Consider the following 16,958-nt stretch of genomic DNA (forward strand, 5'->3'; position numbering starts at 1 on the left):
ACCATAAATCGGAGCATCCCTAATTAAAATAGTAGTGGTTACTTGGTTAAACTCACCAAATGCACCAAAAGGGTCATCAGAAGGCAATATGGTGATGATGGAACGTGTGAGTTCGCCCAGCAGAGCTCCTCCAGTAGTCTGGTTGATCAGCTCAACAACAACAGTCTCCTCCAGCTCAGGCACCACATCATTGATAACATAGATTGGTACAGATTTACTGGATTCCCCTTCAAGAAGGACTACATCAGAAGAGGCAACACTGTAGTCTTCACCTGCCAAAAACATACGCAGATGGACATTGAGATTGGAGTGGAGACAGATTAAGAGTTCATATCCCCGCCCTTAAACTTACTGACTCTGGCAGTCAAAGGCACAGCTCGGAACTTTACAGATACATCGGCAAATATCCCCCCTACTCGTGTAACGTTTATAATTGGTCCAACGTAGTCTTCAGTCACACTGACAGCAGGAGCTGACAATTGGAGAACACCAAAGGCATCATCACTAGCCTCAATTATCACCTGGGCTACAACTTCCATCTTGGGGCCAAGAGAGGGGGAATCGGGAACTGGAAAGGAAAATAGGATTATATGCATTGGATGTTGTAGATTGTTCATGTTTATCAAACGTTGTGGTCTCTGAAAATGAGCATCTTACTGAGCCTCGCCTGTCCTCCTTCGATGAGCTGAACTCCAATCAACTGTACAAAAACTGACTCATCTCTCTCTGGATCTTCATCATCCAGCACTCTGACAGTGATGTTTGCTTCACTTTGATTAGCCAAAAAAACCACTGAATCTAGAAGGGGAACAAAATCTCGCCTTTCGGTGGCTCGGCCTACCCCTGGTGTCCCATATGGTGCTGGATCTGCTTCCTTTAGTGTCCTGTATGTAACTCGCACCTGGACAAATTAAAAAGAAAACAACATCGTAAGTCAATTGAAGTCAACAAGATTGTAAAAACAACCAAATACTACCTGTCCTGTGAGGCCTTTCTGTCGCAGGATTTTGAGAGTAACAATTGAGTCACCTTCAGGCAGTGGAACAGGCCTTGTGGTGTTGGCAAACACAAAAATACCATAAGGGTGGTCACTGGCGAGCACGGTTAAAGTAGCAGAAGTATTGACACCCAAACGGCCATGGGACACATTCACCAAGGAAACAGTGAAGCTCTTGTCCAACTCAGGAACTTCATCCTGGGCCACAGTGATTGTGATGTGTTCTGATGTTTGACCAACTGCAAAGCTGATGTTACCAAACTGGTAAAGGAGTTCTCCCCTTGAGCTGGGATCAGCCTCCCAGTAGACTGTAACGTTAGAGAGATCACCAAAGGACCGATCCACCTGGAGGAGGGAAAGGAAGACATTGCAAAATGATGAACAAAGGTTCTTATGATATATTGGTGATAATCTGTGGCTTTTTGCCGTAGATGACCTATTATTTTGCGAGTGCCACCAAACCACACTGACGACATCGCTTGTTCGGCTCACAGCCACTAGGGGGCAATATTCATACATCATACATTCATACATGTGAATTGTAATTCTGTGCAGAAGTGGTTCCCATACTTTTTACCGTGGCTTACCCTTTCACACATTAGAAGCCATGTAACTCCTACTCTTGCTCACTTCAAAAGCATAAACCTTTTTATCTTCATTAAATTGAAATATTGAACATAATTACTTGTTTAATAAATGTTTGTTCCAGTCTGATGTTGACATGTTTGCGTTTGAATGGGCTGAATTTGAGCTGCAATTATTTCGTCCACCCACTCATATTAATCAATCATCATAATCAATCATAATTAATCAATATCAACCATCATCATCATTGCTGCTCGTATCGGCTATTTCTATGCCGAGGTTTTAAGAGTCTAGTTGTTTTTTTCCCTCCCCTCTCCTAGTGTTGTCCCCCTTCTTCCCACCCTTCATCACCCAATCATCCCATCTTGTCACCCCTTGTCTCACTGCATAGTATGTTGTATATGTATGGACGGATGATTGCACTATTTCGCTTGTACTTCTGTATAAGTGACAAGAATAAAGGGCTACATCATCATCATCAACAATATTTTGCTTTATAAATACAGTACCACCGATTTTTCTCTCACTGCTTGCCATGACGCATTAGCTTCAAGTATGTGGCTGGTACTTGCACGTAATTGTCTGTGAAGCAAGTTAAATGTTAATATTTCCGCAAAGGAAAATGTTTTATTGTGTTCCACTGTATTAACCAGTATTATATACTCCAGTGGTATAATGGCTCAACAACAGCGTCAACGTGAAATCTAAGGGAATTAGATGTAGTGTATTTGTTTAACTTATCTTTAAAAAAAACAACTTATTGTTAAACACCTTAACTGACCTGTAGAACAACGGAGCTTCGTTCATTCTCAGGTTCTGTCCCATTAATGGACAAAGAGTCAGGGCTGAAGTCAAACACTCCATGGGCATCATCAGAGGCAGCGATGGTAACTGTGATGCGGGAAGCAGCTCCCAAGCTGGCTGTGCAATATGACAAATCAACAATAGCATTATTTTTTGGCTTCTCCTTTAACATTATACCAAAGAACATGAAATAAGATAAGTAGTTGTATCATATGTGCAATTGTGCATGTTCATATCCACACACCAAGAATCTGCCTGAATGCAGACACAAAGTAACATGAGATAGCAGAGGCATCCAACTCTAAGAATCTTGAGAGTTGTTGATAATGTCACCTGATGGATGAAATACTTAGACTTGGGATACATCCTAAAAGCAGACACTTACCACGGTGGAGAAAGGATGAAGGCAGGAAATCTGAGTCACTCTCCCCACTACCACTTTCCTCAACATGCAGAAACTGATCCACTGATGGATCACAAACCAGGATCACACACGAGGAGGGGGAAGGATTCACACCAGGATATCAGACCAGGAGATAAGATATCACAAAAACACATTTAAAGGGTTGTTGATGGGTAGGATTGTGGGAGGCTTTTCGCAAAGACACCAAATGCACAAAAACAGAGCAGTGTTTCTGCCAGATGGCCAAGGTAGAACACAAGTTAAGATTTAGCAGTGAAGATTTTGAAACAATAAATCCTACAAGTCAAATTTAGTTAACTTAGGACTAACTACTGCTAACTTGGCCAGTTCTTGCAGAATCCAAACATAGGATAGGTAAAAAACAAAACAACAGAGAAGTAGAATTTGACATGTCACCTCCTCCATCAGCATTGTAGAGCTCCACTCTGAAGGCCTTGTCCAGCTCTGGGACAGGATTGTCAACGATGGTGATAGTAATGAACTTTAACCTCTCTCCTGGTAGAAAGTCCAGCATACCCTCAGAGTCCTGACAATTAAAAAAAAAACACCAGTCTATTAGAATTTGATGGGACAGTGTGTATTATGGTATTATGGTTGGGAGCCTCACTTCATAGTCTTCAGGGCTTGACGCTGTGAAGGGTGTTGTTCTGTATCCTATCATGACCCTTCCAACAAGGCCTTGGGCCCTGACCACTGGCAGACGGACCTGCCCGTCTTCCTCGTTGACTGTGATGTGTGCAGGTTCTAAAGCAGGAGGGATCAAAACATCCACTGGAGGATGAGGCTGGAACTGCAGTAAGCCTGCAAGGAGGACATAGTGTTAAACATCAGAAAATAAAGGTACGTTTTTGGTGAGTAGATGAATACCATAAGGATGGTCACTCGCTGTTACAGTAACAATATTAACAGAATTATTGGGGTCAATGCTGGCTCCGCTGGTGGGAGTGGAGCCTGGCTTCCCATCGCTGGACTCTGCTGACACCAATTTGACGTGAAAGGTCTCTGACAACTCGGGCAGGCTGTCATCCAACAGCAGTAGGTTCAGTACCTAAAAAACATTTTTTTTAAATAAATCCTGTAATTGAATACTGCAAGTGGCAGTTAAATACAGAGCCACTTAGCCTTACAGCAGTGGTTCCCAAACTTTTTACAGTCACATACCCCTTCAGACATTTGCACACTTAAAAAACATAAACCTTATTATTTGAATTAACTAGAAATACTGAACATAATTCAATGGTTCATTCAGTTTATAGTAATTCTGTGTGAAAAATGTGTACTGTATTTTTATTTTAAAAGAAACACATCTGAATATGATGCAATCACCACTGGAGAAAAAAAGGTTGATTGTATGTTAAATTAACACATCTCTGACAGTGTTAATTAAAAGTAGCATTATGAGAATTGTGAATGCAATCTGTGAGACAGAAAAGACAGAAAGAAGAAAAGCACCAGGGCTTTATTCTGCTTTTTTTAAACCACACGAAATCGAGCTGGTGACTCATTCTGACACACTTGTATCACTCACCTCTGAGCGCTGTCCAGGCATGAAAAGAACAACTCCTGTGGCGTTGACAAAATCCTGATCTGCAGGCATCTCACTGTCCAAGTTACTCACTTGGGTGACAGAATAATTGACATAAACGTGGTCGAGAGACCCTCGCATCCTCTCAATCACACAGGAAACAGTAGAGCCCTCCTCAGTAGTCTATGACAAAAAGTACAAAGAAAAGAAAATGCTGAACCTGAGTTAAATTCAAACAATTTAAATATATTAAATGCATATTATGATGTTAAATGGCAGTATATTGAAATGTGCTACATTCCAAACATTTCATTGTCTAATTCCATAACATTAATAACGTGATTCAAAGAGTGGCCACATGATAGTCTACATGCCTCTATGTCCTTTCAGGAACAAAGGTAGTTCCTCTAGTTTCTGATGGAATGCCGTCTCTCTGCTCTGCCACCTGCTGTGCTGATGAACATGAGCAACTATACGTATGTAGCTCTCCAATTCCAGTATAGGGAATCCTATCTACTTCTACAGGAATGCCCGGACTGATGGCAGCCACACCATCTGTTGCTCCACCTGAGATGAGCCAACCAGAGTCCATGCAACCAATTGAACTAAAAAGGGAGAGCATGTGCTAGCTGCAGCCAGGCATGAAGACTAATGAAATATGCAGCAAGAAGGACACTGGCAAACCAGCAGGGTTGTGTTACATGCGTCTGTATGCTTATTGTTTAGTTGTAGAAACAACGGAGTGATGACAGTGACATGCCTCTGTAATTAAGCTTACAATATTTAACTGACACAATTGGGAAAATAAGTATTTGTTGTTTTTCTAGCCATGGTGCTCCTATTTTATTTGCAATTTTCTGATGTGTAATATGCTCACTTTGCACTTGATGACATCCCTAGTAACATGCCCATTTTCCAAAAAAACAACAACATTTGACGATTAACCGACTACGGACAAAATACACCAAATCGGATTTGACTATGATAATCCTTAGTCAAAGACAGCCCTACCAGGCACACACAGGGTACTTACGTCAGGTATGCAGCGGCCAGTGAATCCAAAAAGCCCATTGGCATTGTCACTCTTCATGACTCGTATTATGGCTGTGGGTCTGGGGAATGGGAGGCGAGCGCCACCTCGCACAGCCACCAGCTGCAGGTAGAACACTTCTTCTCCCTCCTCTTCATCATCATCCCTGACTTCTACAACAAACGATTTCTGTTTTTCCAGCGGCTGATAGCGCAGGTAACCTGAGATGGTGCGCAGGTCTGTCTTGGCAGGCTGGGTGTGAAGTTCATGCAGATGGCTACGATTGAGCTTGGTCCGGTACAAGCGGACATCCTGAAGAAGGCCTGTGTACCGCTGTTGGCCTGATGCGTCTGACCCAATAAATACAGATGCAGGACCTGGAGTGTCGAAATGAAAAAAATCACTTTACTGTAAATTGCATTTTGTATAAAAAGCAAGCAGACTGTCCAACTAATGCAGTATTCAGCAGTGGAGGCTGGGGTTCATTGCTGATAAAGACACTCAGTGTTGGCATGGTTTTGTTGTGTTACATGCCCTTTTTTGACCATACATCATCTTTCTGGTCTACTCATATTCAAAGCAAGTTTAATATGGGACAAGTGCAGGAAATCTTCAACAGTGGGCAAGTACAAAGCCCTGATGCAAGCAGAAGACAATGACAGCTGACACAACAGATGATTATGTATCTATTGGTCATGATTGAAGTTAACTAAAGAGCCATTTAGGATATTTCCCCCGCCTGAGAGCCCTCAATTTGGTACCGGCTACCACTATTGTCTCCAGTAATTAGAGGAAGAAAAGAAGATGCTGACCAATTCCTTTGAGCAGTAACAATATCCAACTGTGCTAACTCAAGCGTTGTAGAGGCTCAATAGTTCTGAACAATGAGGGCTGGACCGGAAGGTGGATGGTGAGTGAGCATGTGCATTTTTATGTGTGTGTGTGCCATTTATATAAATATTTTTAAAATGTGGTCATTTCTTCTACTTAATGATACCCATTTAGACATGCTCACGTAATTCAAATAACTTGATTACAACAATTTGAGGCTTTGTGCCTTCCTGACACTGGCCATGGTGCTGAAACTGGAGCCAGCAAACTTAAAAAAAGGGATTTGGTCACAACTTTTGGCATATTTGGCAGATACAGTCTTTTGCCATTCCTTTTATCATTTACATTTTGTCAAAATGTGTTCAGAACCGGGCGGCACGGCGGACGAGTGGTTAGCGCGCAGACCTCACAGCTAGGAGACCAGGGTTCAATTCCACCCTCTGCCATCTCTGTGTGGAGTTTGCATGTTCTCCCTGTGCATACGTGGGTTTTCTCCGGGTACTCCGGTTTCCTCCCACATTCCAAAAACATGCTAGGTTGATTGGCGACTGCAAATTGTCCATGGGTATGAATGTGAGTGTGAGTTTGTCTATATGTGCCCTGTGATTGGCTGGCGACCAGTCCGGGGTTTACCCCGCCTCTTGCCCGAAAACAGGTGGGATAGGCTTCAGCACCCCCTGCGACCCCCGTGAGGAAAAAGCAGTAGAAAATGAATGAATGAATGAATGAATGTTCAGAACCCTGCTAAAAAATGGGTAATTGAACCATTGTGAGTAATGTAAAATATACATATGTTTTACATTACTTGTTTACTCAAATTTGTGTGACTGGATCTGACAGACAAGATAATTATTATTATTTTTTTTTTGCAAACGAAAAGCCAGATGACAAGTAAATGGGACGTAATGGCATTAATTAGCAACTCTAATATTGATGTGCAGAGCAGGCAGCTTACCATCAGCAATGCCTTTTCCTTTAATGCTCTTCAGTCCTCCGGGAATGGGGGTCCCATCCAGGAAAAACTCAATAATCCCATCATCAACTGTAATAATGACATGCAACCATGTATTTTCCACAAATTTGGCAGCAGTGGCCTGGGCCATTTGGGTGTTGTTCGAGTCCACGATTGTGTAGTACAACATCACTGTGATGTGAGACTCATTGGTATGGATTTTCACTCCGTAGTACAAGGTGCCATTTCTGGTTCCTTTGGCAACAATGAAGCCATCTGTGTCTGCTTTGGGCACAAGCCAAGCGGATAATGTAAAGTTGCCTGGAACATGAGGTGAATCTTCGAGGGAGATTGTGCCGTAGGCTCCAGGAAGTCCAGAGAAAGACCATGCATCCGTTGCTGAGTGGTGTCTTCTGGCATGAGGCCTGAGCGCTACCTCATCAGGGAAGGACGCTAGAAGTAGCAGGTCATCCATCAAGGGAAGACCCTCTGGGAAATGTCCAGATACAATTTCCCAGGCAACCCGTACATCACCAAAAGTACCCTGCTGTCGTAGGATGGTACAGGAAGTGACATCGGCCATATCGTCTTCTGCCAGTACATCCTCTGCTACTTCTTGGTCCAGACTGTTGTCAGCAATAGCAAAGACACCAAATGGGTCATCATTGAAGGGAATCACAAGCGAGGTACTCAGAAAAGTGTCAGCGAGTCGGCCACCATCGCCTGGGTAACCACCTTTAAGGATGACAATAAACACTTTACATCACGACATCACACCATATTGAAATATGCTAAATATACAAAGTCTTTTGGACTCACCAGAGATATTAACCAGCCTGAGGACATAGATCTCATTAAATTCTGGAAGCTTATCTGAAATGGCCTCCAGAGAGATCGCTTTGGACTGTTCTCCAGTGGTGAAAGTGACAGAACCAGTGGTGTTGGTAAACTCTTCGTTTTCCAACAGTGGAGTGATGGAGTCATTGGCATAAAGCTGCCAATAGACTGTAACATTGCCAAAATGACCCCTTGCTCTCAGGACACTGATGAGAAAAATACATGCCAGATATTATGTATTTGTGTAATTCGTTGAGAGGAAATGAAAATCCTAGCGAGCATGCAATAAGTGCTCCTTACTCAATGTTACTGATTTTTCCTTCCTCGAACGACTTTTCTGTTTGCTCCAGTGAGAAAATGCCATTGGCGTCATCATTGGCCTGAATTACCAGAGTAGCTGTGTCTGCTCCATACACCACAGCATCACCTGCACCAACACACACACAATCCAATTGTCTTCTGTCACAATTGACTAATGTTGTAGATATCTGAAAGTGTTGAAATGGTAGCATGTTGTATTAATCCTGGCCTACATATTTGAATAAGTAGTTTAAATAAGATGCAATATTTAGCAGAGGTCTTCACAGAGTAACCTCCTCAGTCACATATTTCAGGTTGCTAGACTACATGAACACTGAAATAAAGCATGCAGGTCTTTTCTCAGAATTAAAGCAACAATGCAAACATGTCAGGGTCCCAGCATGAGTTCTCACATGATTGGGTTCTCACATGAACAATATTGACATTGAACACATCCATTATGTGAATGACAATTCCCTGTCATAGAGCATATATCTTACTCCTCCACCACTATCTATCACTATCAAATGGTAAACAGAGAGGCCAACTAAGTCACTGGTCTTTGACTATTTGGAGTCTGGTAATTAAGGTCCTGCTGGGGCCTGGTGTTTTTTTTAATTTGTCCCTGACACACAATATGGGGGATTAGGAGGGCAGATAAATATGTCTATGCATGCATATGAAGCTGTCAATAACACAGACTCAAGCAAGGATATAGCATTAAACAACTTACATACTATATATAATCTATGTGTAGTTTATTGAAATGTATGTTATTATCTGGCATAACCACTATCTGGCACTTTGCACAATACAATTTATTGACAGAAAGGGTATAATCCAGGGGTCAGCAACCTTTAGCATCAAAATATCCATTCCGGCCTGTTTCCACTAAATTACAACCCACTTGGAGCCACTAAATTGAAGGTAACACTACATACTGTATATACTGTAGTTTCCTTAAACATATTGCCACTTTCCTTTTCTACCTGCTTGTTCCTCCTGGCAGAATAAAGAGCCCCACCTGTTGCAACCTGGCAATTTGTTGTGTTTCAGATCAACATTCACAATAAAACTGTTGTTACACATTGATTCGTACCAGCTCCAGTACCATTCTCCGTATTGCTTAAGTTGCTAACTCTTAATATAGTTTTTTATTTCATTCCTTATTTGTGAAAATCATTATACAGTAATTTAAATAATCTTCATTTAATAATAGGGTCTCTACAGATGAGAATATACTTGACATTTGTGGCGCCCCCTATGGTTTGTGCTACAGATATTCTCAAAGTTTGATAACCATGAGACAAATGTCACTTCGTCTCGCCCGAGCTTCTGAAAATATGCTTTGGTCAATGGCAGCCATGTTTTTTAACCAATCTTGCAAGCATGGTCTTGGTCACGGTAACCAATGTTTAGGTGGGCATTTAAATTTCCAGTCCGACTTATGGGGGGTAGAAAAGGCCACCCCAGGCCACAATTTGAGTAAATATGATCCAGTATATATACATATTGAATACTCACCAGTGGCATTATACAGTACAATAGAGACGAGTTCATCAGTCTCTGGTATGTTGTCATCTTCTATGGCCACAGAGATGTTCTTCATCCATTCCCCAATATCGAACACCAGCAATGTGTCATTACTCAGCAGGGTAAGATCGTCTGGTGATGCATCACCAAATTTCACAGAGTACATCACTGTGCTGACATAGTCTGCTGGTCCGGCCCTTAGAACACTGAAGTTGGCTATGCCGCCTTCGTGAAGCTGTACAACAATGGGTTCTTTACAGGGGGAAAAAAATGCACACAGAGGTGGATAATGAGGAATGAGAGGTTGAAGATACTGCGTGTTTTAGCAATATATTAGTCGTCTGACAACAGATATACTGGAGATCTCACCAGAAAAGTAAATAGGATCATCATTTTTGCTGATGTGTAAATTGGCAGTAACACTGTTTCCCAGTCTTGCTCCACCACTTGCATTCACCAATGTGATCGTGAAATTCTCCGTGCTTTCAGGGATCTGGGACCAAAAAAATACACTAAAAATGACACTACCTCTAACAACTAGTTATGGCATGTAATTTGAGGTTAAGTTTTTCAACGTACCCCATCAGGTAAAGAGAAAAGAGTGACATTTTTCAAGTATTCCCTCTCCTTGAATGTGATGTTTCCCTGGATGGGGCTAACATCTTTGGGAGCAGCTGGCTCAAGGATCCAGGACACTGAAACCTCTCCAAAAAGCCCCCGGTTTCTCTCTACAATGTAAGTTGCTACAAAACAATCACGTAGAGTGTATTGAGATTAAACAAATGTCCTTTAACTAATTCCAAATAAAAATACAAAAAGTCTTACTCAAAAGTACCTTGGTGTGTCTCATTGCCTTTGCTCTCACTTATGACCACTGTCGCTCCTGATTGACTGAACTGGATGACCCCAAAGGGGTCGTCATTCTTCCTCACCGTGACATTGACCTCTCTGTGGCTGCCAAGGCGACTGGGTGGAGTGCTGTGGCTGCTAAGTGTCACCAAGAAAGTCTCGTCCAGCTGAGCACACATAACATTGCATTTGATAAATCAAAAGCTTTAACCATAACACGGAAAAGCACTCTTATGTTTGTGTATTTATTGTTGTTTTTCCAAATTGTGCACACCCTGCGCATGCATGCATGTTAGGATCATTGAAGATGCAAAGGTGTGAATGTAAGATTGACTGGTGACCAATCCAAACCCTGTCTCACCTGTGAGTCTGAGCACAATGAAGATAGTACTCACTTAGGAAGTCAACATTACTTTAATAGTACTCTTACCTCTGGCACCGCATCTGGCTTCGCCACCAGGGCCACCACAACCTCTCTCTCGCCTGGTTTAAACTCCAATATGCCTGTGGAGCCATAGAATTCTGTGTTGCCTGCAGGCATGACTGCATATCGCACCAGTTGTTTCAGCAGCTGTCCCTGAGCTCTGACCACATGGAGCTCCACTGCTTCCCCCTCCTGAACAGAGACATTGTTACAGATGTCAGCCGGGGCCACACTCACAAAAGACAACATTTATTGTAATTAGGTTCCATAACAAAGATTTATATGGTATGTTCTTTGGCTTACGTTGATGACCCATGGACCTCTGGAGGAAGGGGAGAACTCAAAGACCCCCCCAGGGTCATCGTTTTCAATGATGACAATCTCTCTGCTTGTATAGCCAGCTTTCAGTATCTGATTTTCAACATTACTCCTGGGACATAGAGATACATACATTTTAAAGATGGGAAAACAGCACCTGTTTAAAATAATACAAAAATATTTCATATTTAATACTTCAGAAAAATGGCCTGAATACCAATAAAAGGTGGCTTAACCTACTCTCTAAAATATCCAAAAACATATCACAAAGGGAAAGATACAGAGCCTGGTTTTTGTGGGTGTTTACTTCCCTGAAAAGTACTTAAAATTAAACACAATTTGTTGCAAGTTTTATTGTTTTTACGTTTTACGAGTGAAAACATTAAATTACTCAGGGACCACTCAGGGTTAAGGACAACACTTAGAGGAACACTGCTTTAAATCACGTTGCATTCCATTTGTGATGAGAATACAGTTTTTTATGTTCTAATGAAGTACTTTAGAAATCAAAAATCACCACAAGGTCTATGCCGTATCGTGTGTGTGTGTGTTTGTGAGAGAGCGAGAAAATCGGAGCCAAGCAGGCTTTCACATGACGGGTTAATTAGACACAAAACAAGACAGAAAGAAGCACTCCAAATTGCCAATCACAGCCAAGCCACCGCATGCATACAAACTGAGACATATTTAAAAAGGGCAAACAATCAAGCCTGGTTAAATTGGAATGGAAAGGAAGAGGATTCTCTGTTGACTACTTTATTTAGGATTCTGTTTTCACACCACCAGAGATTTCCCCCACCCCAATACCACTCATGCCCACATCAACCAAAGACCCCAGGAATCCTGAAGTAGCCCCTTTGCTAGAAAACAACGCCCTGATTCAAGCTAGACAAAAGACCCAGGTTCACTCCACTCTCCACTTACCCAAAGTATACTATAAAGCGTGCAGTCTCCACCCTACAAAGATGGAGTGGGTGGGGGAGAGTGCTACTGTTCTCATCAGACATCCACTAACAGTGCATGCTAAATTAAAAAAGTGTCCATCGCCATTGGCGATTGCAACCATCAGAAAATATTTGTAGTCATTCCCTACCTATCCAGGGTAAGCAGCAAGGTCTCGTTTACTTCTGGTGTATTGTCAGCCATTATCATGAGATTAATGGTGGCATTGCTCTGCCCAGACATGAAAACCACAGAGCCGTTGAAAGGTGTAAGATCATTTGTGGTTACGTCCGCACGGTTGGCTCCGATTGGCTTGAGACTCCACAACACTATAGCCTGACCGTCAGTGCCATCACGCTGCAACTGGAGGCTCACCTGCAATGTACATCATGACGGAATGACTTTATTAAAAGCATTATTCATATTTTTTCTGTTTTTGGAGTGAATCTTACAATGCTGATGTTGCTGTTCTCTGGTTCATGAATCACCACTGTGCTGTTACTTGTAAAACCAATTTCCCCATTGGCAATGTCAGGGGTGACTCTCAGGGTGAGTTCCAGAGGTCCCAAAAATCTTGGGCTTTTTGTGGGAATAATGGGAGTGATATCAACAAGGTCCAGTGAATTCAACTTTGGGAGAAAACAGAAAAAAGGGACACTTAGAAGACTTAGAAGATTCTAACAAGAAAACCTGTGCTTGTCTCTGTTCAGGCATGAACCATTTTCAGGTTTATACAGTATACTAGTTAAAGGGGTGTGTTTTAGTTAATTGTCTTAGAAAGAATCATCAGTTTCCAAGACAACAGATGTAAGTGCCATTATAAATCCAGTCATTCATGCAAATGACACTCTCCAAATTTCAAATGGTGATTTGCAAGAAGTGTAAAAGATGACATTTTACCTGAATAAAGAAATGAGCTCCGTTCTGCAGAAAAGCGTCGTTCCTGATCGGCACAACGAAATGGACCGTACGTTCACGAGAGAAGACAACATTCACAGTTCTGCTAACATTCAGAACCTGGTCATGTGCCAGCACTTGGTCTATTGGACCTGCGGGAATGTAGAGGGCAGTGAGACTCATTGACACATCACCCAGCGTGCCACCTTCCCGCAGGAAGTTTAGTGACAGGAAACGGCCTTCAGGTTGGCTTTGGATGATTTGTTCTCTTTCTGGGTTGAAACGAAATATCCCGTAGACGTCATCACTGTCCTGGATGTAAAACACCACCTGGGGAAATAGTAGAAAAGAAGAATAACATGTTCCTAAATATCCCAAAATACTCAGAACTATACTTGTTCATTGGGAGTCTGCAAGGTGAGGATGAGAGAGGAAGCCTAAAAGTAGTAAAACAGATCGTTCAGCTAATTTTAGAGTTCTCCCCTCTTTAATTAACTCTGACTGAAGTTATGACTCTTTTAACTTGGGCTCATTGCTTTCTCTGAAAGCCACATGTATGACGCTTTGCCTGGTATGTACACAAGAATTGATTTATGGCTGCGTGTGATATACCTTGTGTTTAAGACTGATCTTTCAGTGATCTTGCAAAAATAAACTTGTGCCACTGGTGAAGTCATGCAATGGGTTTCAGCTTGTGGGTTCTGTACTGGTTGTGCGCAGGTGGTAAACAGATGCAGAGGAAACCTACTTTGAGCTGGCGATGTGTGTTTATGCATGACCAAAGAGCTGCTTTGCATCAGATATAATGGCTTAAACTTAAACAGGATTAAAAGTATACCTGCCCACTCATTACAGGGTCAATCAATTCAATTTTCACCCACCCCTTAAAAACATGCACACAAATTTAATGTATTGACTTTGCGTCAGACCTGCAGCATTGTGTTTGCCACTGCACCTTACATTACATCACATACAGTACTGTAAAAACACCCACACACAATGGAAAACAACTGCCCAACATCTGGAGGATACTCAGTAAAACAACGAGGAGGCCCACCTCCATGGGTTCGTCAACCTCTGCATCTCCGGTCACAGTATGCGGCAGCAGCTTTAGCACAAAAGCTTCTGCTTCTTCAGGTAGATCGTCTGCCACGATATCTATTGGAATCACAGCGGTCACCTGTCCGGCAGCAAAGCTCACCACCCCGGCCTCAGGCGTCAGGTCATCAGATACCGGCAAAAGGTCACTTGAGTTACGACTGATGGACCAGTTGGCAGAAACATTGCCGTAGCTACCACCATTCCTCACAATAATAATGCCCTCAAACCTGTAGGAGCAACAACAGACAATGAGTGATTTCTTAAATTTCTATTCTTATTATTTCCATTTTTTTCATTTCATTGTTTTCTACCTTTGTGTCAAGTCTTCATTGATGCTGATTGGCTGAAGGACCGCACTGCTGCTAATTGACAGGACGCCGTGAGGCTTATCATTAGGCTCGATGGTGACAAGCACAGCATTAGGTGAAACTAGCACTGCATCGCCTTTAATGCTCTCTTCTAGCAGGACCACTTGGAAGGACTCTGCGATTTCTGGCACTTCATCATTGGTGATGTTAAACAGCAGGCTGGTCTTGTAGACAAATGGAGGGAAGGTGACTGTTTTGACTGGTTGCAAGTCGAGGAAGTCTTCACCGAGTGTGGCGCTGACCAGTCCTTTACCACTTACAATCATGTAATTCACAGAGACCTAGAGTGCAGATGTTTCATACTAATTTGACCTTTTTTGGGTAAATTTTGGGGATGGCCCCCTGCTTGAGACCATCACATAATATGAGGCAACTAAAAGGTATACCTCAGTGTCAACAGAGCCCAGGAGTGGCCCGTCCTCGGTCATCCGTCCGCGTGTCACATTCAGGGTGATAACTCCCGCAGACTCTGCTACTGCGATGACAGAGTTTGAGAACCTCAGTGGGCTGTCATTACGTCGGATCCTCAGTTGAACACTGCTCCTGTCGGGCCTGAGGAGAGCTCCGCCTCCCACGCCAGTGAGTCTTACTGAAAACACTTCATCATCCTCTGGAATCTGGTGCACAGGAAAATGATGCATAGGGGAACACATTCATTGACACCTGCAGGTTGTGATAATCAGTACCTGGTCATCTTGGATGAGGATATTGAAGTGAAAGACAGCATGCCCAAGAGGAATGGTGATAGTTCCTCTTGCTGGGGTGACATCCTCAAAGGCAGGATTGGGACCACCGGAGATCTGGTCAAGAAAATTGCCAAATAAATAAACTCGACTTTAGATAAGTCAGGTTTGATGCTACCATAAAACAATAGTACAGTCAATATCAAAGTAAAAATGGGAAGCTTCTTGAATGAGTGTTTACATGGGCTGCTTCAATGGATAATGTTCTCTCACCTCAAAGTTCACAGTCACCGTCCCATATGTCCCCTTTTCTCTGATTAGGGTTAGGGGCACAAACAAATTACCGCCTCTTGGTTCGTCAACAATGACCTCCTCAGTCTGAGTTGTGAGACAGAAAATCACAAATAAATATATTTCAACTTCTTTTGTGGATTATTTATTTTGGCAGGTCGTAATACTTTATCTTAGCATTGTACATGTTGGTATTGCTGGACATATACAATACCAATGAAATGTTTGGACACACATGTTCATGAGATAAATGAAAAGGTGTCTCCAAACGTTTGGTAGGTAGTGTATATGGACATTTTTGTGTTTCTATGGACATTAAAATAAGTACAATGACACAAAAATACTCAAATATTAGTAATAAGCCACACAGACTTGCCAGATAATTAACATGCATATAAGACCATCTGGAGGTGGTAAGAAAAATGGTTACTAAAATTCGACAGCTACCATGGAAACTGAGTTTACCACCACTAATGCATTAAATTAATTAAGGAATTCAGTGGATTTAACTGGTATTAACTAATACACACAATATGCTTAAAAGCGAATGAGACAAGATGAAAAATCAATATAAAGTTTCTTACAGCATTGAAGGCAATGATTCCAAAGGCGTTATCATTGGACAGGATGGTTATAGTGGCCTTTTTGGGTGTTCCCAGCGTCACGCCATTGGAAGAACTCTGCACAGTGGAGGCAATTCAAATAGTTCAAGTAGGTCACCACACCTCCTCCATCAACCCTGATGCTCACACTCAGGGAGTTCCTGCCCTTATTCCCTTCTCTTCACTTTGCTATTGTGCCACCACTGAGAGGCCATGGTGAGAGAGCGCAAAGACAGGAAGCACTGGTCTCAGCTCACTTCATTTCTCACTCTACCTCTCGGCAGGATGCCCCTTCATTCTCGAGCTCTGTCATTTGGCACTAAGACCTGGCAAACTCCAAAATCTCCTGTGTGCCTTGAAGTAGACAAAGCTTTTTTGCCTGTTGACTGTGAAAGGAGGGTTACTTGTTTTGTTTTTTAGCCTGATTGAAATATAAAAGGAGACAACATAGAGGTCGACTGAGACACGTCTGAGTCTCAGTGGTCAGCACTGGAATCTCTACTACTACTTCCATGTAAATAAATGAGCTATCTGTTGAATATATCATGTATACACTATGCCGTCAATATATCATATGGAACTCAAATGATTCTCAAATTTTTAGACTAAAATATAATATAACATATATAATACAATATATCCGAAAGCACATGTCAATATATAGA

The 16,958-nt window shown here is 42.2% G+C and overlaps 1 protein-coding gene across 3 annotated transcripts in view; it reads right to left on the reverse strand.

Moving 5' to 3' along the window:
* Positions 1-16,958, reverse strand: part of adgrv1 (adhesion G protein-coupled receptor V1) — a 77,234-nt gene that overhangs the window by 47,319 nt on the left and 12,957 nt on the right. For 2 of the 3 annotated variants that reach the window (XM_058071121.1, XM_058071120.1), the window contains exons 4-32: positions 16,276-16,371; positions 15,674-15,778; positions 15,404-15,517; positions 15,104-15,334; positions 14,661-14,998; positions 14,306-14,576; positions 13,252-13,578; positions 12,804-12,980; positions 12,503-12,726; positions 11,395-11,521; positions 11,098-11,283; positions 10,654-10,834; positions 10,398-10,561; positions 10,188-10,311; positions 9,810-10,070; positions 8,286-8,412; positions 7,968-8,191; positions 7,152-7,883; positions 5,369-5,742; positions 4,339-4,518; positions 3,678-3,858; positions 3,418-3,611; positions 3,207-3,336; positions 2,772-2,852; positions 2,364-2,503; positions 977-1,342; positions 658-901; positions 353-568; positions 57-272 (exon numbers count right to left, since the gene is read on the reverse strand). In XM_058071121.1, coding sequence (XP_057927104.1) covers positions 57-272; positions 353-568; positions 658-901; positions 977-1,342; positions 2,364-2,503; positions 2,772-2,852; positions 3,207-3,336; positions 3,418-3,611; positions 3,678-3,858; positions 4,339-4,518; positions 5,369-5,742; positions 7,152-7,883; positions 7,968-8,191; positions 8,286-8,412; positions 9,810-10,070; positions 10,188-10,311; positions 10,398-10,561; positions 10,654-10,834; positions 11,098-11,283; positions 11,395-11,521; positions 12,503-12,726; positions 12,804-12,980; positions 13,252-13,578; positions 14,306-14,576; positions 14,661-14,998; positions 15,104-15,334; positions 15,404-15,517; positions 15,674-15,778; positions 16,276-16,371 — 6,331 coding nt within the window. The remainder of the gene's footprint in view (positions 1-56; positions 273-352; positions 569-657; positions 902-976; positions 1,343-2,363; positions 2,504-2,771; positions 2,853-3,206; positions 3,337-3,417; positions 3,612-3,677; positions 3,859-4,338; positions 4,519-5,368; positions 5,743-7,151; positions 7,884-7,967; positions 8,192-8,285; positions 8,413-9,809; positions 10,071-10,187; positions 10,312-10,397; positions 10,562-10,653; positions 10,835-11,097; positions 11,284-11,394; positions 11,522-12,502; positions 12,727-12,803; positions 12,981-13,251; positions 13,579-14,305; positions 14,577-14,660; positions 14,999-15,103; positions 15,335-15,403; positions 15,518-15,673; positions 15,779-16,275; positions 16,372-16,958) is intronic. The other variant, XM_058071122.1, reaches the window with a different exon arrangement.

This window comes from Doryrhamphus excisus, chromosome 4, assembly GCF_030265055.1.
Source record: "Doryrhamphus excisus isolate RoL2022-K1 chromosome 4, RoL_Dexc_1.0, whole genome shotgun sequence".
In the NCBI taxonomy this organism is placed as follows: Eukaryota; Metazoa; Chordata; class Actinopteri; order Syngnathiformes; family Syngnathidae; genus Doryrhamphus; species Doryrhamphus excisus.